Below are 24,092 nucleotides of genomic sequence, written 5' to 3' on the forward strand. Positions count from 1 at the left end.
GCAGTGGTATCAACGCAGAGTACTATTCCCACCGCCTTTGAAGTTTTCCGTTATCTCCTCTTAATAAGGTAAACATCATGCGATGCAGTTGGTACTGCATTAACGACTACCGGGATATTATTCTTATTATTACGATTAACGTATCGTGTATTTTGAAATTTTACAGTGTTGCGTTTATTGTTAACAAAGTTATTCGGATACGAGCTTTGACTCTTTGTGTATGGATGTGATGTATCCGTGGAACCTGGAGTCGAAAATGGTTGTACATTTGGATTCGAGGGATCTCTGGTATTTGTTGAATTGTGCATCGTTGATGATAGATTTGTATGCGCCGAGCAGGGTACGTGTGCGGCGCACAATACACACACTACGCAGACGGTAACAATAGAATGCGACATGATGAATTTCCTAAAAACAAAATACATACTTGTCAGAATATACGTCTCAAACATTTTTTTACCGATAATGTGTATGTATCGAGCAATGTTGCTTGGGGAACTAATTTTATATATTTACTAGTTGGATAGAGCACAGGAAAAGGAGTTATCAGTATAAAAGTTATGATAATACCAAGTATAAGCAGATAATGCAACTCGAGTAATCAAATAATAATGATAAGAGAATTTTAATATATTTTCTGATATATTTCCTTTTATATTATATATATATATATATATATATATATATATATATATATATATATATATATATATTTATATAAAATCTAAATTATTAATAAATTAGTACATAATAAATAATAATGAACAGGATATACGTGATGATGAACGCGCGAATTCGAATTGTTTTACATATAACTATTGTACTTACATGACGATTCCTATTCGCGCCAGCTTTATCGCAATTTAAACACGCCCACAATTGTTCCGCAAACGTCAAGCAATAATGAGCGCATGTCTTGATAGGAACTGCGCTTTTATAAACAAATTTTATAGGTAAAACCTTGGTGGGTTATAACGAATATTTAGAAAATTGCTCGACCTTCAATTTCGCCACGCTTCAATATTCACGTGTCGCGTTAATAATCCGTATATTAAAGTTAATGTAAGGCCATTAAAAAAAAAGACAAAAAAAACAAAAAAAAGATGTGTCGAATAAGGAGAGAATGGTAAAAACCGAAGATAAAAAGATTTTAAAAATTTGTCTAAACGTTTTATTTTCATTGTCTAAGCAAAAAGACGATCGATCGTTTATCGATGAACGTATATCTCATCTGTCAGGCGCGTTTATTGATAAGTAATCTGCGGCGAAATCTTTGGATATAAGCCCGATCTAGCGCCGTAACATCTTATGCAACATGTGCCACAGTGTGTGACTTCTGTCATATATATATATATATATATATATCTAATCTATATCAAAAGCATCATTTTCTTGTGCATCATAATAAAGCTATATAGCCGGCTAAATATAAATTAACGATTATAATTGAGCTACTTTTCCAAGAGATGAGACGAGCCGAGTTCGGCGTGAGCGCGAAATAGATTTTCGGAAAACGCGAACGCCTGGTTTAGACGCATAGTATATCTTCGTAGAATGTGTGCCTTATCCCTTGGAAAATTCGAAAACATCTCTCTGTTCGCGAATAACTATGCCTCATTCGCAGATCGCGTCCTACGCGCGAAGATCCATTCCTCGCGCTCTTGGTTCGCTCAATCTATTCAATCTCTCTGCCGCCAATCACGCACAACGTAGACACAAATAAGTCAGCTTATTTATGTAAATTGTCGTTTTCCCTCCTTCAATCTCTCTCACGGAGTTTAAATGTTTCCTTCCCGGAGAGATTCTTAGCTGGAGCGCATCTTGAAACACATTTGCATTTATGTTTGAGAATGCGAAAAGATCGTATAAGTATCAATAAGAAAAATATAAGTCTAAAGATATATTATTCCAGGGATAAAGGGACACTTATTCTAGTGTACTTTATTACGATATCTCAAATGGAGAATTATATCGTTTCTCTTATAAAACGCGAGAGATACGGCGCGATAACGCGCGACGAAAATAAATCGACATCCGATCTCCCGGTATGCATTCTTCACGCATTCGTATCGAGTACGATTCGATATCGGTTCACGCGCTTGTTTCATTTCTTTTTTTTTTTATCCGGCTACCGTAATACATTCGACCAGCAACGTCCATGTGCTCGTCGCATCATTATCGTCATCGATCTTTGCTGGTATTTACGACGCGAATCTTAGCCGATCGCGGGGCGACGATAAACAATGAATCGACGCGAGATCTCGATGTATCGATCGGAATTTTTTCTCTTTTTTTTTACCATGTACGAGGAAGGGGACAAAAACGCGCGAAGGATTTCCGCGGAGAGGATAGACCTTCGAGATCGCGGAAAAGACCGAGATTACGGTCGGCGACGCCGGCGCCGAAATAGTTGCAGCTGCCTCTGTGACAAAAATTGTATTTTTAGCTGTCAAAAAAATCGAAGGAGAGGGAAAAGGAGAGAGAGAGAGAGAGAAGATAGAAGGAATTAGCGTGTACGCGCTATTTCCTCGTCTCTCTTCTCTGCACCGCTTCGTGCACGGATCAACAGAATTTAGAATTTAGGTTAGAAAGACCAGGGGTTTCCAGCTGTCGCTCGATCGAGGCCGCCCGGCCGGTGAAACGCATCGTCGAGTGTCGAATCGTCGGCGATGATGGCGACCAGCGGACCAGCCACGAGGGCTCGGGGAGACACGAGACACGGGACACGGCATGCATACATAGATACGTACATAGATATGCGCTACTAATCGTGATCGGGACGCGCTCTCTCACCGGCTTGCGGGAGGCTCGCAAAAGTCTGGCTACGTGAGCGACACGAAGATGTCGGGGAGCCGTGGCGTGCGTATCCGTCTCTGCGTACCGATGCGTTCCCTTTCTTCCCCGCTTCCTTCCCTCTCGTCCTCTCTCGGCCGCGGCCGCTTCTTCTCTTCCTATCTTTCTTCTCCCGTATTTTCTCTCTCTCTCTCTCTCTTTGCGCGCGAGCAACAAGTATGTACAACCTGAACGTAGCGTCAGGAGGCTCGCGATGCGAACGATGGACTCAGGTGGACTGCGTTGGATGTTGGATTTTGGATTCGCGTGACAGGCAGGCACGCGGGCGGGCGGACAGACGGGCAGGCAGACGGGCCAGCTGACTGGCTGGCGGCTGGCGTTCGCGCAACGGCGATGCGATTCTCTCTAGCGCACGCACATATGCACGCATACGGACGTGTATCGCGGCAGAGCGGCGGACGAAAGAAGGAGGAACAAGAGGAGAATGTCGAGACGCACGACCTAAGAATATATATCCGTTTCTTCGACCGAGAAACCGCGGAAAATCGTGATCCGCAGACTTTATGCGATCGATTTGACTTTACGAAACACCGCTACATTTTCTCTCTCTCTCTCTCTTTCTGCATAATTTTTCCATTTTTACGCGTAAATTTGATCTTTCATATTTTATATGATTCTTTTAATCAAATATTTTTAAAAAATGCAATCTAATCAACAATCTCGCGGTTCGATTTTGTTGATAAAACTCTAATATAAATCGATGAATTTATACGTAGATCTCTCGGTGACGATAAAAATCTTTGGCTCGCGTGCCAATCATCCTCCGAAATTAATCGCTGTTAATCAAATCATATGGTCTGACGTTTAAAAATCATCCAGAGCTCTCGAAAATAAATTATATTGATCTTAACGTCACACACAGCGATAAAAAAAAAAGTAGAGTTCGTAACTTGCAACACGCAATCGTTAATTTCAGATTTAGATTTATTTAGATTTATTTAATAAATCTGATGGATATAATTTAATAATAAATATATATCTTTTTTTATATCTATTTTATATATAAGATTTTTATACACATTTGGATTAACGTGTTTATTCCGAAATATCTTTCGTTATAATCTTTTACATTAAATTTCATATTAAAAAACATTTGAATAAATTTATATATATATATATTATATAGTAATGAAAATTCGATTTGTATCCGACAAATCATATCAAACAAGGTCAAATATAAACTTTGTAAAATTTTTAAGTTTTATATCAATGTGAAGAAAGGCAGGTTTCTCTTTTCTAAGAAATATGCAGAATATATTTCAGGATGTCGAGGATGAGAAGAATGATGTGTCATTACAAGCGCGCATTCTTCACGCTATTTTGTCAAGGGTGAAATTCACAAAGGTTACTCTTCAACGAATATTTTTTACACGCAATTAATTTAATATATTGAAATATACCGTTTATTATTAATTTAGGAAAAATCTCGGCTCGATGCGAAAGAAGCTGAAAATATTTGCGCGGATGAGCAATCTCTTGATTTACAGAGTGAGTGCTTTTATATATCTATATATTTGTAGGAAATCAATATTTAAGGGATATTGAAATTTTATCAAAATAATGAAAAGAATTGTGACAAGTTTATATAAGTAAAAGTGTTTTAGAATTTATGAGAGCTAGTCTTATGTCAATTTTGCAATTTTATTAGAAGAATATGCGAGAATAAAAATTTGTAAATTGGAATTTCTTTTTGTAGACACTGTAATTTTGTAAATTTAAGGAAGATTGAAATTTCACTAAACCTCTCCATTAAATTTTATTCAGTCAACTCGAATTATTTTTTGTACCAAAGTTGTAATATATATATATATATATATGTGTGTCTATTTGCGGGGAAAAATCGTTACACGACGCGGTTCTACATAATTCGCTGTTTGCTCATGGCGCTTTTACAACGCGAGTAATCAATCGAAAATCTTGAACAATCTTGAAATAGTGAGGCGAGAGAGAAAAAGTGCGTCCTCACGTGTATGATTTAGACATAGACATGCCTCACGTATTACTAAGCGACTCGATCGCGGTAGAGTTGGAAGGTAACGTTTCTTTGAAATTATCGAAATTTCCATATCATTTCGAGAAATTTTCACGTAATCTAACCTTACACTTTCGTAAACAAAATTGCGCGCGTTTTCGTATGTATATGTATATATCACTTGCCACAATGGTGCTTTGAATTTAATTCAGAGAAACTAAGCGTTTTCACTTTATCCATCAACTGTCTTTTAATCCGTCGTGTCGTAATAATTCTTACGCTATCGATTATGTAACTGTTACATCAAAGATGTATACCATCTTGTATGTCACTGTAATAACAAGTCATATTTTCTTGCAGCTCAGGAGCCATGGCCTCAACCGATCACTCTGTATCAACCTTATGAAGTAGAACAGATTCTGCTTCCGGATAATGCAAACTGCTTGGCGGTACAGGCTTTCCTCAAAATGTGTCGACTTGAATTTCAAATAGAACCAAGGAAAAACGCAGAGTATATGTCGCCATCGGGTCGTGTACCATTTATCAAATGTGGTACAAAGTTGATATCCGAATTTGATGGTATAGTTACCCACATAGCAAGTAAAGGGATAAGTCTGTCCGATCATTTGGATTCTGCCGCCAAAGTAGATATGAGAGCGTACCTGTCCCTTATAAACAACGTGTTTGTAAACGCGGAACTGTATATTTGCTGGGTGGATACAGAAATTTTGAACGCCGTCACCAAACCGAGACATGGGAGTGTGTATCCTTGGCCGCTTAATCATTATATAAACTGGCAAAAGAGACGTGAAGTTATAAAAAAACTCAATGTACTTGGCTGGTATAACAAGAGTTTAGATGAAGTCTACGATGATGTAGGAAAGTGTTGTATAGCACTCTCCGAAAGGCTAGCAGATGAAGAGTTTTTCTTTGGAAAAGAGTAAGTAACTTTTCTACTATTCTCATTGTTTGTTGCTTCTGTTATTCATTTGTCTGATTATGTTTCTTCAAGTCCCACCGAAATCGATGCTCTGATATACGGTCACATTCGCGCTCTCACATCGCCTTCCTTTCCTTCAAACCAAGGGATCATCACCACGATTCGTCGGTTTCCCAAGCTTATCGAGCATACGTTTAGAATTAAACAGCGCTACTTTAATTACGAAAGACAGAACAAAATTGCTGAAGAATTTGAAATAATTGAGTCACCATCCAAGGATACTTTGTGGGATGGCTTCCAATCGCAGCCTGAATCGCTTCCTTCTCTTTCCGACCATTCCTTTACATTATCGATGAATTGACTTATGTATAATAGCTTAAAATAAATACATATGTTTCTAAATATATTGATTAGGATATGATTACGATAAAAACATAAAATATTTTTATGCATGATTCTTATCTAGCAAGCCCAATGAATTGGATGCTTTGGTTTTTGGTCACATATTCACAATACTCACAACGCCGTTACTCAACAACGAACTGGGTATGATCGTGCGGAATCATCCGAAGCTCGTGACTCTTTGTAAACGCATCGAGAATAGGTATTTCCAGCGTACGAAGGATTAGATAGAATCCTACTCGGATTTCAGATACATCGAGTTGCGGTACACCGATTACATCCATCATAAATTGAGATTCCTGTGTTTTGCGACTGACATGACCAAGGATGACCGTATAAAGGAAAATTTATGTATTATTCAATAGCTAATTTTCGGATCAACAACTCTTAATTTTTCATTGATAAAATCTATTGTTTGAAAACTTACAAATCGAATCTTTTTTTTTTTTCCCTCCCCACCACTGCAAGATGGATATATCTGAAATGCGAGTAATGTTGAGTACGGCATGTAGTATACACTTTAGTAATGTTAGCTCATTGTTATTATAAATATGAGAGATATATATATATTAAAGTTGATCATTCCAATACTTATGCATAATTTCTTTTAAATGCATAATACTGCACATAACATTTTTCAGCCTTTTTTCTCCTCAAGCTATAGACAGTCAGACTAATGAAACGCTGGAGTTCAAGAATTAAGCCAATGATCTGACATCCATACCAAGGATAAATGAATTAAAAGAAAATGGCGATCTTTCTCTAAATTCAAACATAGCCCAATGTCGGGCAATAAAATGTGCCAAAACAAATTGAAGCACAATTTCGGAAGTTATTGATTAGGTATAAAATCTCGTTTTTGATGAAATAGCATAAATTATATATGACATCAATAGTTCCTGGTGATATTTTCTTTTATATTCATAATTATTTTATTGAAATATATATATAATTAATAGTGTAATGTACATTGTTAAGCGCGCTGTTAAATTAAAGTATGTAATCTCGATGTTACATAGAAAAGTAGAGCAGGGAAGAACAATTTTCTAGTCAATATACATTATTCTCCATTCTTATATCTGTCGCATGCAGATTCGAGAGAAATCGGGAGAAAAAATAATAATTCTCGATGTGGATAGTTACGTGGACACATAATGTTACATGTGACATCGCGTGTAAAATTTAATTTATTATTTAATATTTTTTATATAAATATGATTTAATAATTTGTGTATATATAATGTTCAACATATTTCTTGTCTCCAGCGTTTCAGTTATAACACTAATGCGAATCAAATGATCTGTCTACTCATATTATAAGACCATCGTTTACATCTTGTGTTAATTTATTTCTATAACAAACATTACAGAGCTAATTTATTGTAACACGCAAAATAAAGATGTTCCGCAATTGTGATGTAGAAAAAAAAGTTTTCTGGGAAATTAGCTATACATGATCCAACTGACTTCACGAATAACAATCTGTTATTATTTATTATTATGTGTGTGTTTGTGCATAATATGAGTATAATCTTAAACTATGATAAACACACTACGAGGCGTAAGATTTTTACGACGCCATTTATTACATAATGTTGCTAATTTTTGTTTTGATACTGAATTCTATGTTCCTTACACTATGAATTATACACAGGTTTATTATGTAGCACATATAATAATGTATAATTATATAATTATATGATATATATATATAATTATATAATTATTGACAGAGTTGTGTTTAATCATCTTTATATATATATATATATATATAAAAGTTCAATTCATCTAGACATAGATTTAAAAATTGTGATGATAATAAACAATTGTAATTCACAATCAAATCAGAGAATCGTGATAGCGGGAATATATTAAAGAATTTTCAAATTAGAGATATTTCAGATAGATAAATAAATTGAGATCATACATTTCACTGGTGATACAAAAAAAAGCAATCTCATAGATATTACTTTCAATTATTGCAATACAAGAATAAATTGTGAAACAATTGCAGATTGTACGTAAGATACGAATCTTATTATATACACAGGGGTCATATAATCACGTCATGGAGAGACACTTGATACTCATTTGGAAGTATTGATAAAAATGATACACAATAATATATTATGCTCACTGATGTTCATGTTAGACACGATTTGATTTCTTTATCTTGACTTCAAATCTAAACAAATAAACTAACAAAATCGTACATATGTACGCAACATTTTCGTTCACAGATTTCGTTTTGGACAATGAATTGGAGCACTAATCTCAAAGAGATCTAGACTTATCAAATTCCATATTTCTATATACCAACAGGCATATCCATTTGTGAATGAAACATTGTAAATAATTGTAATATTATAGCAGATTACGCTTTATGCATCGCGGAGAATAGCTATTATTTATCTATTTAATGTATCTTTAAGATATTTTTTTTATATTCTTCTTTTTTCTTTATTGGCTAAGAAGTATCTCAGACAATGTTGAATTTTGTGCACGCTAGTTGAATTAATCCGGTGGTAGAAAGCTGAATAATCGAAACTGTTCTCTAATGCGCGGCCTTACATCGCCTCCCTGTGACAAGAATTAAATAAAAAAAAAAAGAATCTAATTGTCTAATTGTACTCTTTCATAAAATTAAATCCAACATTATAGTAGAAAATGCAAAAACTTACCCAGTTTACTAGATTTTCCAAAAATGGTAATAATTTCATTAATTCGTTATCCGAACGATCGGCAAACCAGCTTTCTATAGGTATGCCATTCTCCAGCTGTAACGCACATTGATGTTTTTAAATGCATATTCTAGGGATGTATCATATTATGTCATATTTATACAAATTACCTGATATCCAAATGCTTGTGGACTGTTGTCGATAATTACAGTTTTAGATAAATCCCTGCCTAAGATGGATAAATCTTTTATATAATTTCCGTTAACGCAGACACAGTGTTCCCTGAACAGACGATATTTGATCAATTTTCGCGTTGGATCCAGCAGATTCATCAGCTTGTTGGCGTACACCCGTTTGCTCGCCGTAAACAAGATCACCTCGTAGAGTGACGAGACGTGTTCGAGAAATTCGCGGAAGTACGGTCGCGTTCTCACGAATACAGTATATGTTACATCCTGAAAGACTACTGGGAAGCGAAACGCCGCATCGGATAGTTCTTGCAAGCTGCAATGAACCAATGTCTCGTCCTGCGAAAGAAAGAAAGAAAGAAAGAAAGAAAAAAAAACCCCCCCGGAAAATAATTACGACTGTTAACCATCATACGTTGTAAATGCATATATATAAATAGATGTAAGTCTCAAGCTTACCAAATCTAGTACCAGACTAAATTCTGGACTGCTTCGCGTTTTGAGCGGCAGAGCCGGGCATCTTGCTCTCATTGCTGGCGTGAGCGGCGGCAAATGCTTGATGAAGACATAAGGATCGAACGGCTCCCAATCCTCTTGAACTTGAGTAACCATGTTCTCTACATCGCAAGATTCTACTATCTCTTCGCTACCCACCTCCATGTATTCAACCTCGTGATAACGACTGTCGACATCCTCGGAATCATATTTGTCACTAAGATTGCCATTCGTATCGGATGGATGATGAGGATTTATATTGTACGTACTTGCTGGTATACTGTATTTTGTACTGGGATATCCAGCAGTTGTTTCATGTTTTGTTGGGTCTGTTTCAATAGCATATTGATCTTTTGAGAGATCACTGCGGTTTTCATTGTTATCGATAAGCGAGCACTTTCCTCCGTTTGGAAAGTATTTGTCAGATGTGTTGTACGTAGTGGTACGGACGTTATATATCGAAGTCGAATGCATCAAACTGTAATATTCTGTGGACGTTTCGGAGTGTGCGTATAAAGAGGAGTAGTGTAACGATGACGGTAGCGTAGTATCTGCATAAAACAGAAGAGAAAAATATAAATATTAATATGTATTAATTTGTCATTATTTTAACTATATAGACCATTGAATATGTCATCAAGGGATACCGTTGTTCTTGCTTCCTTCATCATCTAGTAAACATGTGAGATCTGAATGCGATCCTAGGGATACCGGAGGCATTAGACAGGTCAATGAAGATACACTGGATATGGAAGATTTCAAGTCATGTACCGGCGGTATCATTGGATTACGAGAGTCCGTATTTATTACTGACGAGCAAAGAGGTAAAGTGGATTCGCCATTCCAATTTTCCTTAGATTCTTCCGAAACTTTCGATGGCGATGCGTTTTTAGCAGACTACAAAACATATATTAATTTCAAATATAATAATTGATTTTTATATTGTAGAGAATAACGACTGCGAGATAACTTACAATTACTGCATCTATTGGTGGAGCACGGTGCAGGGGAGTTGACGTAACCATCGACCGTTTTATGCATTTTCTTCTACGAGGTCCTCTCTCTCGTCTAATAGGTGTGGATTTGGCAAAATGTAAAACATTTTCTTTACAAGCCTACAAAAGTCAGTAATTTTTTTTAATATCTTCTCTATATATTTACTTAATTAACAATCGTCAATTATTTATAAATTTTTTGCTAATGCAACCATAATAAATGCATAGCACACTACTATCTGAACAATTTGATATAAAAAAATGCGCTATTCTCATAAACTCACTTCTTTTAGAAAACTGGATGATCTACGTTGCCACTGACTCAATCTACTGCATCTACTTGATGTTATCGCTCGAGTGCTGTTCCCAATATGCGGTACTTTGCGCGCTGTACCAACTTGCGTTCGATGACTGGTTGCCTTTGATGCCGTTACACCGCTTAAACTTAAACGGCCGCGCAATCTTCTACTAATTCGTTCACTTCTTAGCCACATTTCAACAGCGTTGTTAAGTATCCTGAAATGACAGAACGTTAACTTTGATTATAGATTAATATTTTCTTAATATATTTAATTAATCTTCTATTATCTTCAAAATATTGATATAAATATAAAATATAAATAAAAATATATTTAAAAATTGTTCAATGATTACTATTAATTATTTTGGAAAAATTGATAGGAAGAGTCTTTATATTGTCTGAAAATAAAATTCGCGCACGAATTTTTCAAATTTCTTAAGCTTTTATTGCCATATATCCTTTGTAAATTATATGATAAATTATGTAAATTATATTTACAAAAAACAATATGTATACAGGGAAAAAATGGGAATGGTGAGTATCACGATACACGAAAATATATATTTTGAAATGAAAAAAAGAAACATAGGAGGCAATTCCGCCGAATTCAAGTCGGTAAACGTTTTCTTATTCCCAAGATTGCGAATTTTAAATGGACAGGATTTTTCGGAGAACATCGGCGCGCGCGCTATTGACGTCTCGCGCCTGGCAAGAATTGCGCGGGAAAGAAGTTCGATCGTTTAATAAAAAGGGGCGTTCCGAAGAAACGTGCTGGTATGAGTTATGAGTGAGGACGCCCCCCCCCCACCACAGAGAGAGAGAGAGAGAGAGAGAGAGAGAGAGAGAGAGAGAGAGAGAGAGAGAGAGAGAGAGAGTCGTATATCGATTTATATGCGGCGCAATGCCCGTGCATATCACGTTACGGCGATTTCGCCGGGAGATCTGTCACGGTCTCTCACGCCGATCGGCGTGGCGATGCGCGTCGACGGAGATCGCCGAGCGCCGAAGCCTTTACCTTTCTCGATCGAGAACGAGAGCTTTCGAATGTGCGACGTTACGCCGCGAAGTCGTTGGCGGCGGTGGTTAGGGGATCCCGGGGGGACACCTGAAAAATTCGCGCGAAAATCGGCCGCCGGCCCGCGGCCCGACGGGCCGGCCGCGGCGTTAACGGCACCCGCGGCTGCTTACCATGTTCGTCGAGTCGTCGACGGCCGACGCGCTCGCACGCCGGCACGAACGGGCGTACACGGCAACCGGGATCACACGCGTCTCATTCAAATTCTCGACGCCGTCGCGTACGCTTATCATCCCTCCGTAACTATAACAGACATGGCGACGGCGTCACCGCCGCGGCACTCGCGGCCTCAAGTGCGATACCCGCGGCGGAGTGGGAGGGAGGGAGGGAGGGATCGCCGAGGATCGCGCTCACGATCCTCGCACCATGCGCGCTCTATTTATTTCCCCCTTGAACGACAGGCGGAACGATGAACCGCGAATCTTCCCACTCGAACGATATCCCGCGGGATGTTCGATTGTTCCTTCGACACTTGAGGTTTCCGGTTAATCGAGCAGCTACCCGCCACCTACCGTTTCCGGTGTCTTACAATTTTAATTTCACGTTTATCAATTTCCCGCCTTTTTTTTAGACCTCTCTCTCTCTCTCTCTCTCTCTTTCCTGACTCCCTGCCTTTGATTGAAGGACAAATATATATTGTTGGCCGTAGCGCGCGTGTGAATTCTGAGAATAAATAAGAATTTTTTCTTCCAATAAGTACGAACCGAAAGATGCTTTTTCAATCTTGCAACATATTGTCCTATAACAATAAGCTGAAAATATTAAGTGCCCACGCGTCTCGAGCATGCTCGTATCTCGTCATCAGGTTAGGTGCGACAACGCGTGAGGAAATTTTTGAAATCCGCATAAATTGTTTATATCGTTTTATCATTATTTATACTAATAACATATATGGTACATTTGATATTAAATAATATATTTTAACGCTATAATGTTACAATAATAACACATTGCGTTAATATTGCGCAAAGAATTTTGCCAACAATTTAGAGACCGAAAAATTGGATACGCCACTGAGGATTAAACAGCGTCCGCTACATTTGCGTTAATACGCATGCGTAATGTTTGTTTTATCTAACATGAGAACGGCCATTTTTTTTCAGATACATTTCCCGCCAACAAGCCGTAAAGCTGTCTTATATTCGGAGGCGTCGCGATATCAACGTATGTATGCGAAGTGTACATCATCGACGGCAACATGTACGTCAAAGTAAGATCGATGGATGGGAAAAAGGAGGCAATTATAATGATCTCCAAGCTGACGATGGTGGAGGATTTAAAGGTATGTCAGCGATGATTATCGCCATGCGAAACAATTTTGCGATAGAGGTTCATCGCCGTATGTTAGATTTTACGAATGAATAAATATGGCTTTACGGACGTTGAACGGCTCGTATTCGTCGCGAATATGTTTATTAAATATTTATTGTGTTAATTATAAATAATTTTCTTACAGTCGTATCTAAATGATAATGAATCTCGCGCGCATGTCGATAGATCTGATCATCGAATAAATTTATATTTCGTATTAATACAGATAGTGATTTCATTTTATCAGGTATGTTTAACAGCACAATGTAATATAAAAATTGATTTCTGATTTTTCAGCGTGAAATTGAAAAAGAACTGCGCATTGAGATAGATATGCAGAGGTTATTTTTTCGTGGCAAACAATTAGAGAATGGTTACAAACTCTATGATTATAACATTAATTTGAATGATGTCATACAGCTTATGATAAAGATAAAGATAGATAATACACAGAACAAAGCTACCTCTAGTAATGATAGCGATATAAAGAAGAAGAGGAAGATAAGCGAAAACAAAGAAGAAGAATTAATAGAAGCGGAGAGCTTATATTATAAAGTTGGCGATGCGATAGACTGCCTTGATCAAATACACGGTGCCTGGTTTGAAGCTATTATACAAAAAATTTTACAAAAGGAAGAGGAAATAATTTATAATGTATTATGGGAGTTTGACGACAAAGCTTTCCCTTTTAATGTACCTGAAACATGTATACGGCCACGCGCCAGACATCTTGTACCATTTGATGAATTATCTATTGGTCGAAAGGTAATGATCAATTATAATGTGGATGAGCCTAAACAAGTTGGACTGTGGTATGACTTTACAATATCCAAGATAGAGAAAAAAAGAAAATTGCAAGAATTGACTGGGATGTTGCACATGGGCAGGTATATATTTTTCATTTTATTTCTTGCGTTATATTATTTATTAAGAATTATGATTGAATTTAATCATATATTGCTTATTTTTCTTTTTATTAGCGATCATCGACTTGAAATTCAAAAAGTTAATCCCAAAGGAGAGATATATGCTATAGAAGCAATTAAGTTATTGACTGAGAGAACCTCGGAAGATGAAAGATTTATGATTAGTAATGGCAAACGCAGACGTGTCGCTGCTACCTGCACGACATGCATGGATAACCCACGTAAGAAATGTCAAGAGTGTGGTTGTAAAGTATGCGCTGGCAAGCAAGATGAACATAATCTTTTACTTTGCGACGAATGCAACTATGCGTATCATTTAGGATGTCTGAATCCACCGCTCGCGACAATTCCAGACGATGATTATTGGTATTGTCCCGAATGCAAAAATGATGAAAACGAAATTGTTAAGGTATATTTAAATTTAATTATTGATAATATGTCTTTGTTATCATTTTCATCCTTGCTATTATTTATCGATTCAGGCGGGAGATAAATTGAAAGAGTCAAAGAAAAAGCCCATTATCCAAGACACTAAGGAACCAAAAAGGGATTGGGGGAAAGGAATGGCTTGTGTCGGTAGAACAAAGGTATGCAGTATTGTCCCTTCAAATCATCGTGGTCCAGTTCCAGGTATAGAGGTTGGCATGTGTTGGATATTTAGAGTACAGGTAAATAAAAGTTTCAAATTTTCTTCCAATAGTTTGTCGATAAATTTATCAATTGAATAACGTGAAGAAAAATATATATTATACAGGTCTCGGAAGTAGGAGTACACAGACCACACATAGCTGGCATTCATGGACGAGAAACGGACTGCGCGTACTCTATCGTTTTATCGGGCGGTTACGAGGACGACATTGACAATGGTGACGAATTTCTATACACTGGCTCTGGTGGCAGAGATTTATCAGGTTACTATCCGCTATTTAATAAATAATAAAAGAATATTACTTGTAAAATTTAATCACAAAATTTTTATCTATTGTATAATATACATTTTATATCAATACAGGTAACAAAAGAACTGCTGGACAAAGTAGTGACCAGACATTAACCAGAATGAATAAGGCGTTGGCGATAAATTGTAACGCTAAGTTAAACGCGAAAGACGGCGCAACGGCCGAAGATTGGAGAGGAGGGATACCGGTCAGAGTCGTACGCAATTTTAAATTAGGGAAATATAGTAAATATGCGCCGCAGGAAGGTAACAGGTACATTGAATGTTTTATATCTTGGATAATAAATATGGATATATAATACATATACAGTTCTTTAACAATATTATAAATTTGTCGCAGATACGACGGTATATATAAAGTAGTAAAGTATTATCCGGACACAGGTAAAAGTGGCTTTCGTGTTTGGAGATATGTATTGAGGAGAGATGATCCTTCTCCTGCGCCTTGGACTAAAGAAGGCAAGACGAGAATCGCTTCGCTCGGTTTAAAGCCGATATATCCCGATGGATATCTCGAAGCTATGAAGAAAAGCAATGTAACAAATGCTAAGAAACGATCTGCTCTCAGCAGTGAAGAAGATACTATGGTCTTGAAAAGAAATAAGAGTCCACCTAAAAAAAAGCTTAAACGGGAGATCTATGATTTGGAGGACGAATTGAAGAATTTTATAGAAAATGACAAACTAAATGCTAAATTGTGGGCTGAATGTATCGCAGCATTACCTGATGGAAAAACCACTTTCCTGCAATTTATTTCAGAAAGGTAAAATATTCTTTATAGAAAAATATTATAAGTTTTCTTCATAATTTTTTAATAATCAAATCAATGTTTGACACAATTCAATTTTATATTTTGCAGATTCACATGCGCTTGTTGCCTCGAAATAGTTTATAATCCTGTAACGACTCCCTGTGCACACAATATCTGCTTAAAGTGCTTAAAACGAAGCTTTTTTTCTGAGGTGTCTTCCTGTCCTTCCTGTCGATATGATCTAGGTAAAACTTATAAAATGGAGATCAATCAGTCATTGGCCTCTGCATTATTATTGATTTATCCTGGTTACGACAGTGGGAGATAGTGAATTTTTTCATACAATAATATGCGAATTGCTGAATGTTATTTAATTTCAAAACAAATTGTGTAAATTATAGAAGCTATTCAATAGCCAGTGGCTATTCACTTGTGTTTTCAAATTGACAGTTTAGACACATAAAAATTATATGTTAGATGAAAATCCTTCATATTGAGTTTATTATGGTATCATGTATAGTACAGCTATGACAGCTTTTTGTGGCACAAATTAATCTTTGAAACAGGGACTACAAATATAATGATTATTCGTATATCAGCAAAATAAATATTTTATAGAAGTAAAAAAGAGAGAGAATAAGTAATATTTCTCTGTTTATATTATAAATTTATATGAAGAAACTGATATGCCTTATTCGAAGTCTGAAAATTAAACCTTTGTATTTTATTATAATTGATAAGTGACATTGTTGCTTACGTATATGTTAATATGTATACGTACAATATAGATCTTTTGATTGACTGATCAATGTTATTTAGTAGATTTAATGATTAGTATTCTAGAGCAAGAGAAGAATTTAAGTCTTCTAATAAGAAACTTTTCAAATACATTTTATGTATTGCCTAGACTATTACATCCAGGTCATTGTGTGGATTGTTATTTATTTATTATAGTAGAATAATCTTAGAAATGATAAACAGTAATGAATTTCCTGCATTGAATTTATGTATCTTGCTTTTCCTGGATACTTTTATCAAGTGATGGTACTACTTCACTGATCCATTTCAGATAATCGCCATTCCCATTTTGTATCTACAATAGAAAAAAACATTTATAAAGTTTTAATATATTTTATACATTTAATTTGTGGTATTGTATTTATTATTACTTTCCTGGATATTAAAATAACACTCCCTTTACAATAATACTCTTTAAAATAAGATATACAAATTAACTTACAGGCAGAGAAATTACTTCACAAACTGTATATGGATGATTATCTCTGTAAAAAATTGAATTAAAATTTGATATATAGTTTTAATGCATGTATAGTGTATGTATAAAGTATATTAGTTAACTTACTTTACGTATTTAGTTAGAGCATCTACTTTCTCGGTCCTAGTTTTTATCATCTGTAATTTAAATAAGTAATCAATATCGAGATATTTTTATCTCATTTATAAAGTTCAATGAATTTCTTACTAATAAAAGTTCAGAATCCTCTTGTATTTTTCCTTCCCATTCATATCTGGAAACAATATTTTTATTATTTAATCAAAAATATTTTTTGATGAATATCCAGAAATCTCTATTAAAATATTTTTCAGCGAGTGAAAAATATTCCCCTTCCATAAGTGAAACTTACATGGAAGTAAGTTGCGGAATGATGTTAACACAGGCAGCGAGTTTATTTTCGACCAGACCACTTTATCAAAAAAAAAAGACAAATAAACCACATTAAATGTGTTTTATCAAAGAGTGAAGCAAATACATTTGTAATAAATATTAATTTATACCGTGCTATTTTTTTCGCAACTGTACCATTCGGTACCGTGACGTACGCCACAGAATATACCCCGGCGAGACTCGACATATTCCGATAAACTTGGGCACAAATATTTCTTGTTATGCAGAAAAACATCAACGCTCCTACGAGAGAGGATGATCGTGTTATGAATAGCATTTGCAACAGTTTGTCACGGAACACCGGCTATACTTTGCGGTTAGTTATAAATTTCGAGTGGATAAGAAACGAGAATCGAGCACCGGATCAATAATATTGTATAAAAAATATTGTAGCTGATTTGTATTTACATATTTTTTTTTCTTCTACGATTTATCTATATATATATATATATCGCGTTTAAAAATAGTAGGGTAATTTTTAAGATAATATATGAGATTTTTCCAGCAAGAAAACACAGATAGACATAATGTCACGCGATTGGCTATTGAATAGAGAATTTTTAAAGATTAAAATTATGATTGATGAAATTAAAACCTAAAATTTTTATATTTGACATCTAATCATATGATTTTGTGTTTATATTATGTGTTTCTCGCTGGAAAACTCCCAATGTTACATCGAGAACAGCCGGTAAGTCAGAATTTCGCGATCACTTCGTGTCACATTCGTAACAGCGGCCTCTATGACGAATCTTTCTTTTCGGAACTATAGAAATAAAATTTTAGATCTGTTCATAGCGCGGGACAGAGGGAATACAGAGGAAGGAATCAATGTCGTATATCTGCTCGTATGTAAAATACTTCTAATATAAAATGTTACTGATATAAAAAATATATAAGAAAGGTTTGTTTAGAATTGTACTTTTGACATTTGAAGAAAAATACAGCAAGCAAAAAATGTAAATTTTTGTAAATGTCATCATTTTTTAATGATAAATCTCTGTTGATTTTTGTTTTTACACGTGCTTTATTCAATATAAATGAAAATAACGTAATGCTCTGATATAACACTTCGCAGAAATATTTTTCTATGTTTCGTATAAAAATTATTCCAAGCAGGAGAGATGGAGCGTAAGAAAATATCTTTCTTTTACCCGTTATATGTCACAGATGCGCGCGCTGGAGAGAGAGAGAGGAATAAAGTGCAAAGTGTAACGAGCCACACAAACGTATATATACGGTACCGCTATACGATACATAGATACATACATCACATATACACACATCGCACCATTCATTGCGGTGGCATAGGTAACCTTGAAAAGGCCACCCTCGGAGCGCCACTACACATCTTAGAGTCCCGTAAATCCGCCGGAGAGTTTTCTGTCAGTCTTCTGTCAGTCTTCTGTCAGCTGTAATCGCAATTGGCCACGATTCGTATCGGTTCGTCGAAGAAGCACATTAGGGCAAAGTGCAAAATACTCATCTTCGACGTGGAGAAGAAGACATAGAACGATACGTCGTTGATCCTCGTCGTCATCGTTCTTATCGTCGTCCTTGTCGCCGTCCTTGTCGCTATCGAAATGTCACCGTGAAGAAAGCAACGATCGGTGACACTCGGTGGGAGTGCTGCGAGTTGTTGACGTCCGCGGCATATAGGTTATACATCGCGGTGATAACTGAAGTTCCTTCCCTCCTCCGAAAGGATGCCATTCGCGAGGAATTAAACGGCGACTGCCGTAGGCAATAATTATTACGGTGCTCGAGCAGCATGGTGCAACGTCCGGTCGCGCTACGGCGCAATGTGAGAATACTGTTGATCGGCGAACGAGGCGTCGGCAAGACCTCCCTAATATTGTCTCTGGTGAGCGAGGAATATGCGGAGGAAGTGCCTAGCAAGGCCGAGGAGATTACGATACCGGCTGACGTCACGCCGGAACAGGTGCCGACGCATATAGTCGATTATTCAGGTAGCACTCTTGACATTTTTGTATGTATTATACTTTTTTTTTTTTTTTTTGTCAGACGTTTGTTAATATTATACTCGATATTTACAGCGGTGGAGCAAACGGACGATCAGCTGGCGGAAGAGATTCAGAAGGCTCATGTGATATGCGTGGTCTACTCCGTGGATGATGAAGATACTCTGGATAGGGCTGCCAGCTATTGGTTACCGTTAATCAGAAAGTGCTCGTCTGACAATCGATGTCCAGTCGTACTCGTAGGCAATAAGATCGACCTCGTAGATTATTCTACCATAGAGGTTTGTAGACAGATTTAAATAGCATACATTTATATTATATCTATGTCAGTAATTCTTATTTTTCATTGCAATTCCAGGCCGTATATCCCATTATGAAAGAGTTTACAGAGATTGAAAGCTGCATAGAGGTAAAATTGTATGATTTACCTGAATTCTTATGAAGGAAATCGGAGTAAAGATATAAAGAGATATTTTATTTGTTTGTAGTGCTCGGCGAAAACACTTCAAAATGTTTCAGAAACATTTTATTATGCACAAAAAGCAGTTTTGCATCCTACCACACCTTTGTACAATTATGACACACAGGAGGTGAATTATATATTTATACTTAGTTTCTCTTTAATTTAATCTTTTTGACTAAAATTGATTCAATTAATATTTCTTATTCTAGCTCACCGAGGAATGCAAAACTGCCTTAAAGCGAATTTTTAAAGTAAGTATATACTATATAATAAGTATACGGGATATCTTCTATTTTTATATCTTTAAGTATACGGGATATCTTCTATTTTTATATCTTTACACACACACACACACATATATATATTCTATGCTTAACATAAAAAATGTTTTCTAAAATACATACTTTTTGATTCTCATATTTTAATAGTTTTATAACACATTGCTTAACAAATTGAAATGGCTGAAAGAATTGATTTATATAAATTATATAAAAAAAGAATTATATGATTTTATTTATTTAAAAAAAAAAAAAAACTTTTATATCTCGGAAACTGTCTAGATCCATCCATTCATCCATTATTTTCTGAAATAATTAGTAGGTTTAGAAATAATTGCATATATTATATGCTATATTATTTCTTTTTTTACAGATATGCGATGTAGATAACGATGGACTTTTAAACGATATGGAGTTGAACGCGTTTCAGCAATGGTGCTTCAACACACCATTACAACCACAAGTGCTGGAGGATGTAAAAGCTGTATTATCAAAAAATATTTGCGATGGTATATGTAACGGATGCGTCACAATGAAAGGTATACAGTTGATACAGTGTTAAACTTATGTGAGATGTACTAAAGCTATCGATATAATTGTTTCTGATTATATACAGGTTTTATGTATTTACAATGTTTATTCATACAACGTGGAAGGAACGAAACGACTTGGGCTGTATTACGAAAATTTGGATATGATAATGAGCTGCAAATGTCAAAAGAATATATTCATCCTTCGTATGTATAAAGAAGTTGCAGAGTCTCATGTCACCAATATATTTTCAATATTTATAACTGAATATCTTTATTTTAGATTAAAAGTCCCGCTTGGCTGTAGTACCGAATTATCACACAAGGGACAGGAGTTTTTGACATTATTGTTTATGCAACATGATCGGGATCGTGATGGAGCTCTCTCGCCCTTAGAAATGGACTCATTATTCTCGCGTTGTCTCGTTCCGCCATGGGGCGACGAATACAAATACACTGTACCCACAAACGAAAAGGTTTACTCTCGCTTTATTTATTATTATAAGAATATCAAACTCTCTTGTAAAATGTCAAGACGATGAAAAACCGGTATATCTGTTTCTGAGAACCGGAGAGAGAGAAAGCTATGTAAGCTAAATATATTTGAATATAATTTAATTTGCATAATAATACATGCAGGGATGGATTACGTTCCAAGGATACATGTGTCAGTGGGCGCTACTGACACTGACGAATGTGCGCAAAACCATGGAATATATGGCGTATTTGGGTTACAATATGTATCATAACGAGTCTCAAATGAGCTCGATCGTCGTGACTCGTGAAAAGAAAGTAGATCTGGCAAAGAAGCAAACTAGCAGAAACGTTTACACCTGTCATTTAATAGGTCCAAAGAGTAGTGGAAAAACTACATTATGTAGAACTTTTATCGATCCTAAACTCGAGGTAAATTATTGCTTATTGGTAATATTATTGTAGTTGCGACTAGAATCTTGATCGTGTATTATCTTTCCGTTTGTATAATTTTAGAAATTAAATGATGAGACGGTACCGTCAAACGCCCACATCAGTGTGAACACATTGCATGTATACGGGCAGGAAAAGACGGTAGTGTTGAAGGATATAAACGTGCTAAATGTGCAGGACGCTTTAACGCCAGCGGAAATACAGTGCGACGCGGCGGCTCTCGTTTACGACGCCAGTAATCCGAAATCGTTCGAGTATATAGCGCGTATCTACATTGTGAGTACTTTCTCGTATCCAATGTAATGATCTCATTAGATTGATTATACAGTTCTTACGATACATGTATGTATGCTTTTACAGAAATACTTCGCTGATAGCAAAATTCCCGTTCTGATAGTAGCGAATAAAAGTGACCTTTCCGAAGTGAAACAAGGATATCTGCTGCAACCGACCGCATTTTGCAGCAAATACAAATTGATGCCTCCACAGCCGTATAGCATCTCACGCACAGTACGACGTGAAATCTTCGTTAAACTAGCTACCATGGCGGCTTTCCCGTAAGTTGAACTTTCCCTGTCATAGATTAAGAATAGAATAACAAGGAAATTGCCAGATAAATCTCGAGGCTTCTCCGATTTAGAGAAAATATAATTTTTTTCTTTTGTAGTCGATTTGAAAGTATATCGATTACATCAAGACTTTTAGAGCTTTTTATGCTTGTTTCTTCTTTTATATATATTTTTCACACTATAAAGTTATGTTGAGGCAACAATGATTTGCGTTTCTTATCGCATCTTTTCCAGAGTATCTCCCCAATTCTTTTCTTGTACTTTTTTAACTTTTAAGCAAAGATAACAATGTAATATAAAATAAAAACATAATATAAAATAAAAAAAAGAAGAAGAAGACAATCCGGTATTAACAAAAAGATATTTCGTGTTTAGCCGCTTTCAAGGAGCATGGGTTTTATTTTACAGAGACAGGTTGGTCCGAATTTCAATTTGACACTGTGTAAAGATCTAGAAGCTTGAGCAAATCGTGAAAACTGCATTCGTTCATCGTCATCGTACATTCCTATCAATGCATGCGTTCATGTTGAAGAGTTAACTCCATCTTGTCATATTAAACGTACTGTCGGGCGATTTGCTCACATAATAGAAAATTTTGTCATCGCACGGATGAAACTATACGTAACAACATATTGGCTCTTTTCAGCCATTTGAGGCGTATGGTCCACATGTTGCTTGTCGAAACCTCACCCTCTCAGTGGTGGAGTTCTTTCACAAGGTTTTATTTCGTATTACTGCTTGTATATTTCTTCCTCGCGATCCACAATTATCACGAGTCGTAGCTTAATAATGTATAAACCGACCGCTTTTCATTCAAGCATGAGCATGCCACACGGTCGATCTCTCGCAAATTTCTCTTCAATTTATAAAGCTTAATTTATATGCTTAGATAATATCTAACAAGAGATTTTTTTTTTTTTTTTTTCCCCAATCTAATTTGGCTTATAGCATATGGTAAAACTTTATTGTCAAAATTATAATCAAAATTTCATCTACATTTGTATGTATACGTTGCTCGTGTTGTATTTTTAAATAATTAAGATTGTTTGAGAATGACATTTAGTTTTATCATATTGAAACATTTGAGATTTTTCGTACATTCGAATCGTTACATTTAACTTTTATATTTGGACATTTCAGGCACATAAATCAATTCGGCCTAATGCAAGGAGATTCCTTGGTGTGGTGGAAAGCAGGTCTTGGAATCGCCGTCGCTACGGTCGCCGGTTACATAATGATGCGCGTATTAAATACAGAGAAAAGATAGTCTACCATATTCGTGCTACTCGTGCGTGTTTAACTGCCTCCTATTGTCGAATAAAGAAAGAGAAATCCGTTATTATAGATAATCGCGTTATATAGATTCAATATATGATACATACATATACATATATATATTCATAAATCGCACTCTACTTTTCGAAATCTAAAATAGCTAAGTATTAGATAGAGAGAGAGAGAGAGAGAGAGAGAAATATGGATAAAGTGCAAATACTTTTGTGTAGCAAGGTGCACTTATTTTACTCTGGTCAGAATACCCAAGTTTTTATTTGCAGTTTTTTCTTCCGATATGTATCATCTCGTAAGAACTATTTTCATCTTATAATATAAATTATTGTTTAATGTATTGTAATATATAAGTTAAGAGAGAAATGCGACGCATTGTGTATTATTTAGTTAATGTCCTCTTTATTTCTTTGCTGGTAGTCTTAATTTTCGAGGGGGGGGGGGGGGGACTGTTTCACAGAGATCCAGATCTTAACAATTTTCTTAGTAATTTCCAATATATTTTGCATTTTTCAAAATCA

General features: G+C 35.9%; 7 protein-coding genes across 21 annotated transcripts in view; 4 read left to right on the forward strand and 3 right to left on the reverse strand.

Moving 5' to 3' along the window:
* The window catches only part of Dgt1 (dim gamma-tubulin 1), a 10,035-nt gene extending 9,440 nt beyond the window's left edge, over positions 1-595 (forward strand). The window contains exon 13 of one of the 2 annotated variants that reach the window (XM_070306740.1): positions 167-595. The gene's annotated coding sequence lies outside the window, so the exon portion shown is untranslated. The remainder of the gene's footprint in view (positions 1-166) is intronic. The other variant, XM_070306741.1, reaches the window with a different exon arrangement.
* Positions 1-3,383, reverse strand: part of LOC138939156 (zinc transporter foi) — a 7,853-nt gene extending 4,470 nt beyond the window's left edge. Inside the window, exons 1-3 of one of the 7 annotated variants that reach the window (XM_070306736.1) lie at positions 2,794-3,383; positions 829-1,820; positions 69-408 (exon numbers count right to left, since the gene is read on the reverse strand). In XM_070306736.1, coding sequence (XP_070162837.1) covers positions 69-408; positions 829-830 — 342 coding nt within the window. In that variant the 5' untranslated portion in view covers positions 831-1,820; positions 2,794-3,383. Of the gene's footprint in view, positions 1-68; positions 609-828; positions 1,821-2,750 lie in introns of those variants that run through there. The other 6 variants (XM_070306737.1, XM_070306735.1, XM_070306739.1 and 3 more) reach the window with 6 other exon arrangements.
* Positions 3,384-4,053: 670 nt separating this feature from the next.
* Positions 4,054-7,828, forward strand: LOC138939276 (metaxin-2). Of its 3 annotated transcripts, XM_070306927.1 has the most exons (5): positions 4,064-4,197; positions 4,272-4,341; positions 5,186-5,765; positions 6,232-6,369; positions 6,809-7,828. In XM_070306927.1, exons 1-5 carry the CDS (start codon positions 4,099-4,101, stop codon positions 6,867-6,869), a joined length of 948 nt encoding a protein of 315 aa, XP_070163028.1. In that variant the 5' UTR covers positions 4,064-4,098; the 3' UTR covers positions 6,870-7,828. The 3 variants fall into 3 exon arrangements, with proteins under 3 accessions (XP_070163027.1, XP_070163028.1, XP_070163029.1); XM_070306926.1 differs by lacking the exons at positions 6,232-6,369; positions 6,809-7,828 and adding an exon at positions 5,838-6,221 and having other exon boundaries at positions 4,054-4,197; XM_070306928.1 differs by lacking the exons at positions 4,064-4,197; positions 4,272-4,341; positions 6,232-6,369; positions 6,809-7,828 and adding exons at positions 4,680-4,886; positions 5,838-6,217.
* LOC138939275 (CTD small phosphatase-like protein 2) lies at positions 7,121-12,366 on the reverse strand. Of its 2 annotated transcripts, none has more exons than XM_070306924.1 (8): positions 12,016-12,366; positions 10,811-11,042; positions 10,506-10,646; positions 10,179-10,428; positions 9,496-10,082; positions 9,019-9,375; positions 8,849-8,944; positions 7,121-8,747 (listed from the first exon to the last, which is right to left on the reverse strand). In XM_070306924.1, exons 2-8 carry the CDS (start codon positions 11,018-11,020, stop codon positions 8,682-8,684), a joined length of 1,707 nt encoding a protein of 568 aa, XP_070163025.1. In that variant the 5' UTR covers positions 11,021-11,042; positions 12,016-12,366; the 3' UTR covers positions 7,121-8,681. The 2 variants fall into 2 exon arrangements, with proteins under 2 accessions (XP_070163025.1, XP_070163026.1); XM_070306925.1 differs by lacking the exon at positions 12,016-12,366 and adding an exon at positions 11,843-12,007.
* A 170-nt stretch (positions 12,367-12,536) lies between these two features.
* On the forward strand, positions 12,537-17,074 carry Uhrf1 (ubiquitin-like with PHD and ring finger domains 1). 3 transcript variants are annotated; one of them, XM_070307400.1, is made up of 10 exons: positions 12,537-12,598; positions 13,006-13,184; positions 13,359-13,460; positions 13,511-14,100; positions 14,194-14,548; positions 14,622-14,807; positions 14,894-15,050; positions 15,152-15,350; positions 15,438-15,860; positions 15,957-17,074. In XM_070307400.1, exons 2-10 carry the CDS (start codon positions 13,101-13,103, stop codon positions 16,174-16,176), a joined length of 2,316 nt encoding a protein of 771 aa, XP_070163501.1. In that variant the 5' UTR covers positions 12,537-12,598; positions 13,006-13,100; the 3' UTR covers positions 16,177-17,074. The 3 variants fall into 3 exon arrangements, with proteins under 3 accessions (XP_070163501.1, XP_070163500.1, XP_070163502.1); XM_070307399.1 differs by lacking the exon at positions 12,537-12,598 and having other exon boundaries at positions 12,846-13,184; XM_070307401.1 differs by lacking the exons at positions 12,537-12,598; positions 13,359-13,460 and having other exon boundaries at positions 12,846-13,184; positions 15,957-17,072.
* Positions 15,155-18,303, reverse strand: Cuta (cutA divalent cation tolerance homolog). Its single transcript, XM_070307407.1, has 6 exons — positions 17,646-18,303; positions 17,495-17,554; positions 17,332-17,377; positions 17,212-17,261; positions 17,089-17,131; positions 15,155-16,941 (listed from the first exon to the last, which is right to left on the reverse strand). Exons 1-6 carry the CDS (start codon positions 17,810-17,812, stop codon positions 16,852-16,854), a joined length of 456 nt encoding a protein of 151 aa, XP_070163508.1. The 5' UTR covers positions 17,813-18,303; the 3' UTR covers positions 15,155-16,851.
* Miro (mitochondrial Rho GTPase) lies at positions 18,295-23,976 on the forward strand. Of its 3 annotated transcripts, XM_070307402.1 has the most exons (15): positions 18,295-18,383; positions 18,706-19,505; positions 19,593-19,798; positions 19,876-19,926; positions 20,006-20,107; positions 20,190-20,231; positions 20,632-20,797; positions 20,875-20,995; positions 21,072-21,264; positions 21,428-21,694; positions 21,779-21,991; positions 22,076-22,272; positions 22,660-22,698; positions 22,931-23,002; positions 23,425-23,976. In XM_070307402.1, the coding sequence occupies exons 2-15, from the start codon at positions 19,307-19,309 to the stop codon at positions 23,549-23,551; spliced, it is 1,995 nt and encodes a 664-aa protein (XP_070163503.1). In that variant the 5' UTR covers positions 18,295-18,383; positions 18,706-19,306; the 3' UTR covers positions 23,552-23,976. The 3 variants fall into 3 exon arrangements, with proteins under 3 accessions (XP_070163503.1, XP_070163504.1, XP_070163505.1); XM_070307403.1 differs by lacking the exon at positions 22,931-23,002 and having other exon boundaries at positions 18,296-18,383; positions 23,425-23,975; XM_070307404.1 differs by lacking the exons at positions 22,660-22,698; positions 22,931-23,002 and having other exon boundaries at positions 18,296-18,383; positions 23,425-23,975.
* Positions 23,977-24,092: the final 116 nt, after the last annotated feature.

The sequence above is a fragment of the Polyergus mexicanus genome, unplaced genomic scaffold (assembly GCF_030449975.1).
Source record: "Polyergus mexicanus isolate NDT 795.1 unplaced genomic scaffold, iyPolMexi1.0 SCAF_14, whole genome shotgun sequence".
NCBI lineage: Eukaryota > Metazoa > Arthropoda > Insecta > Hymenoptera > Formicidae > Polyergus > Polyergus mexicanus.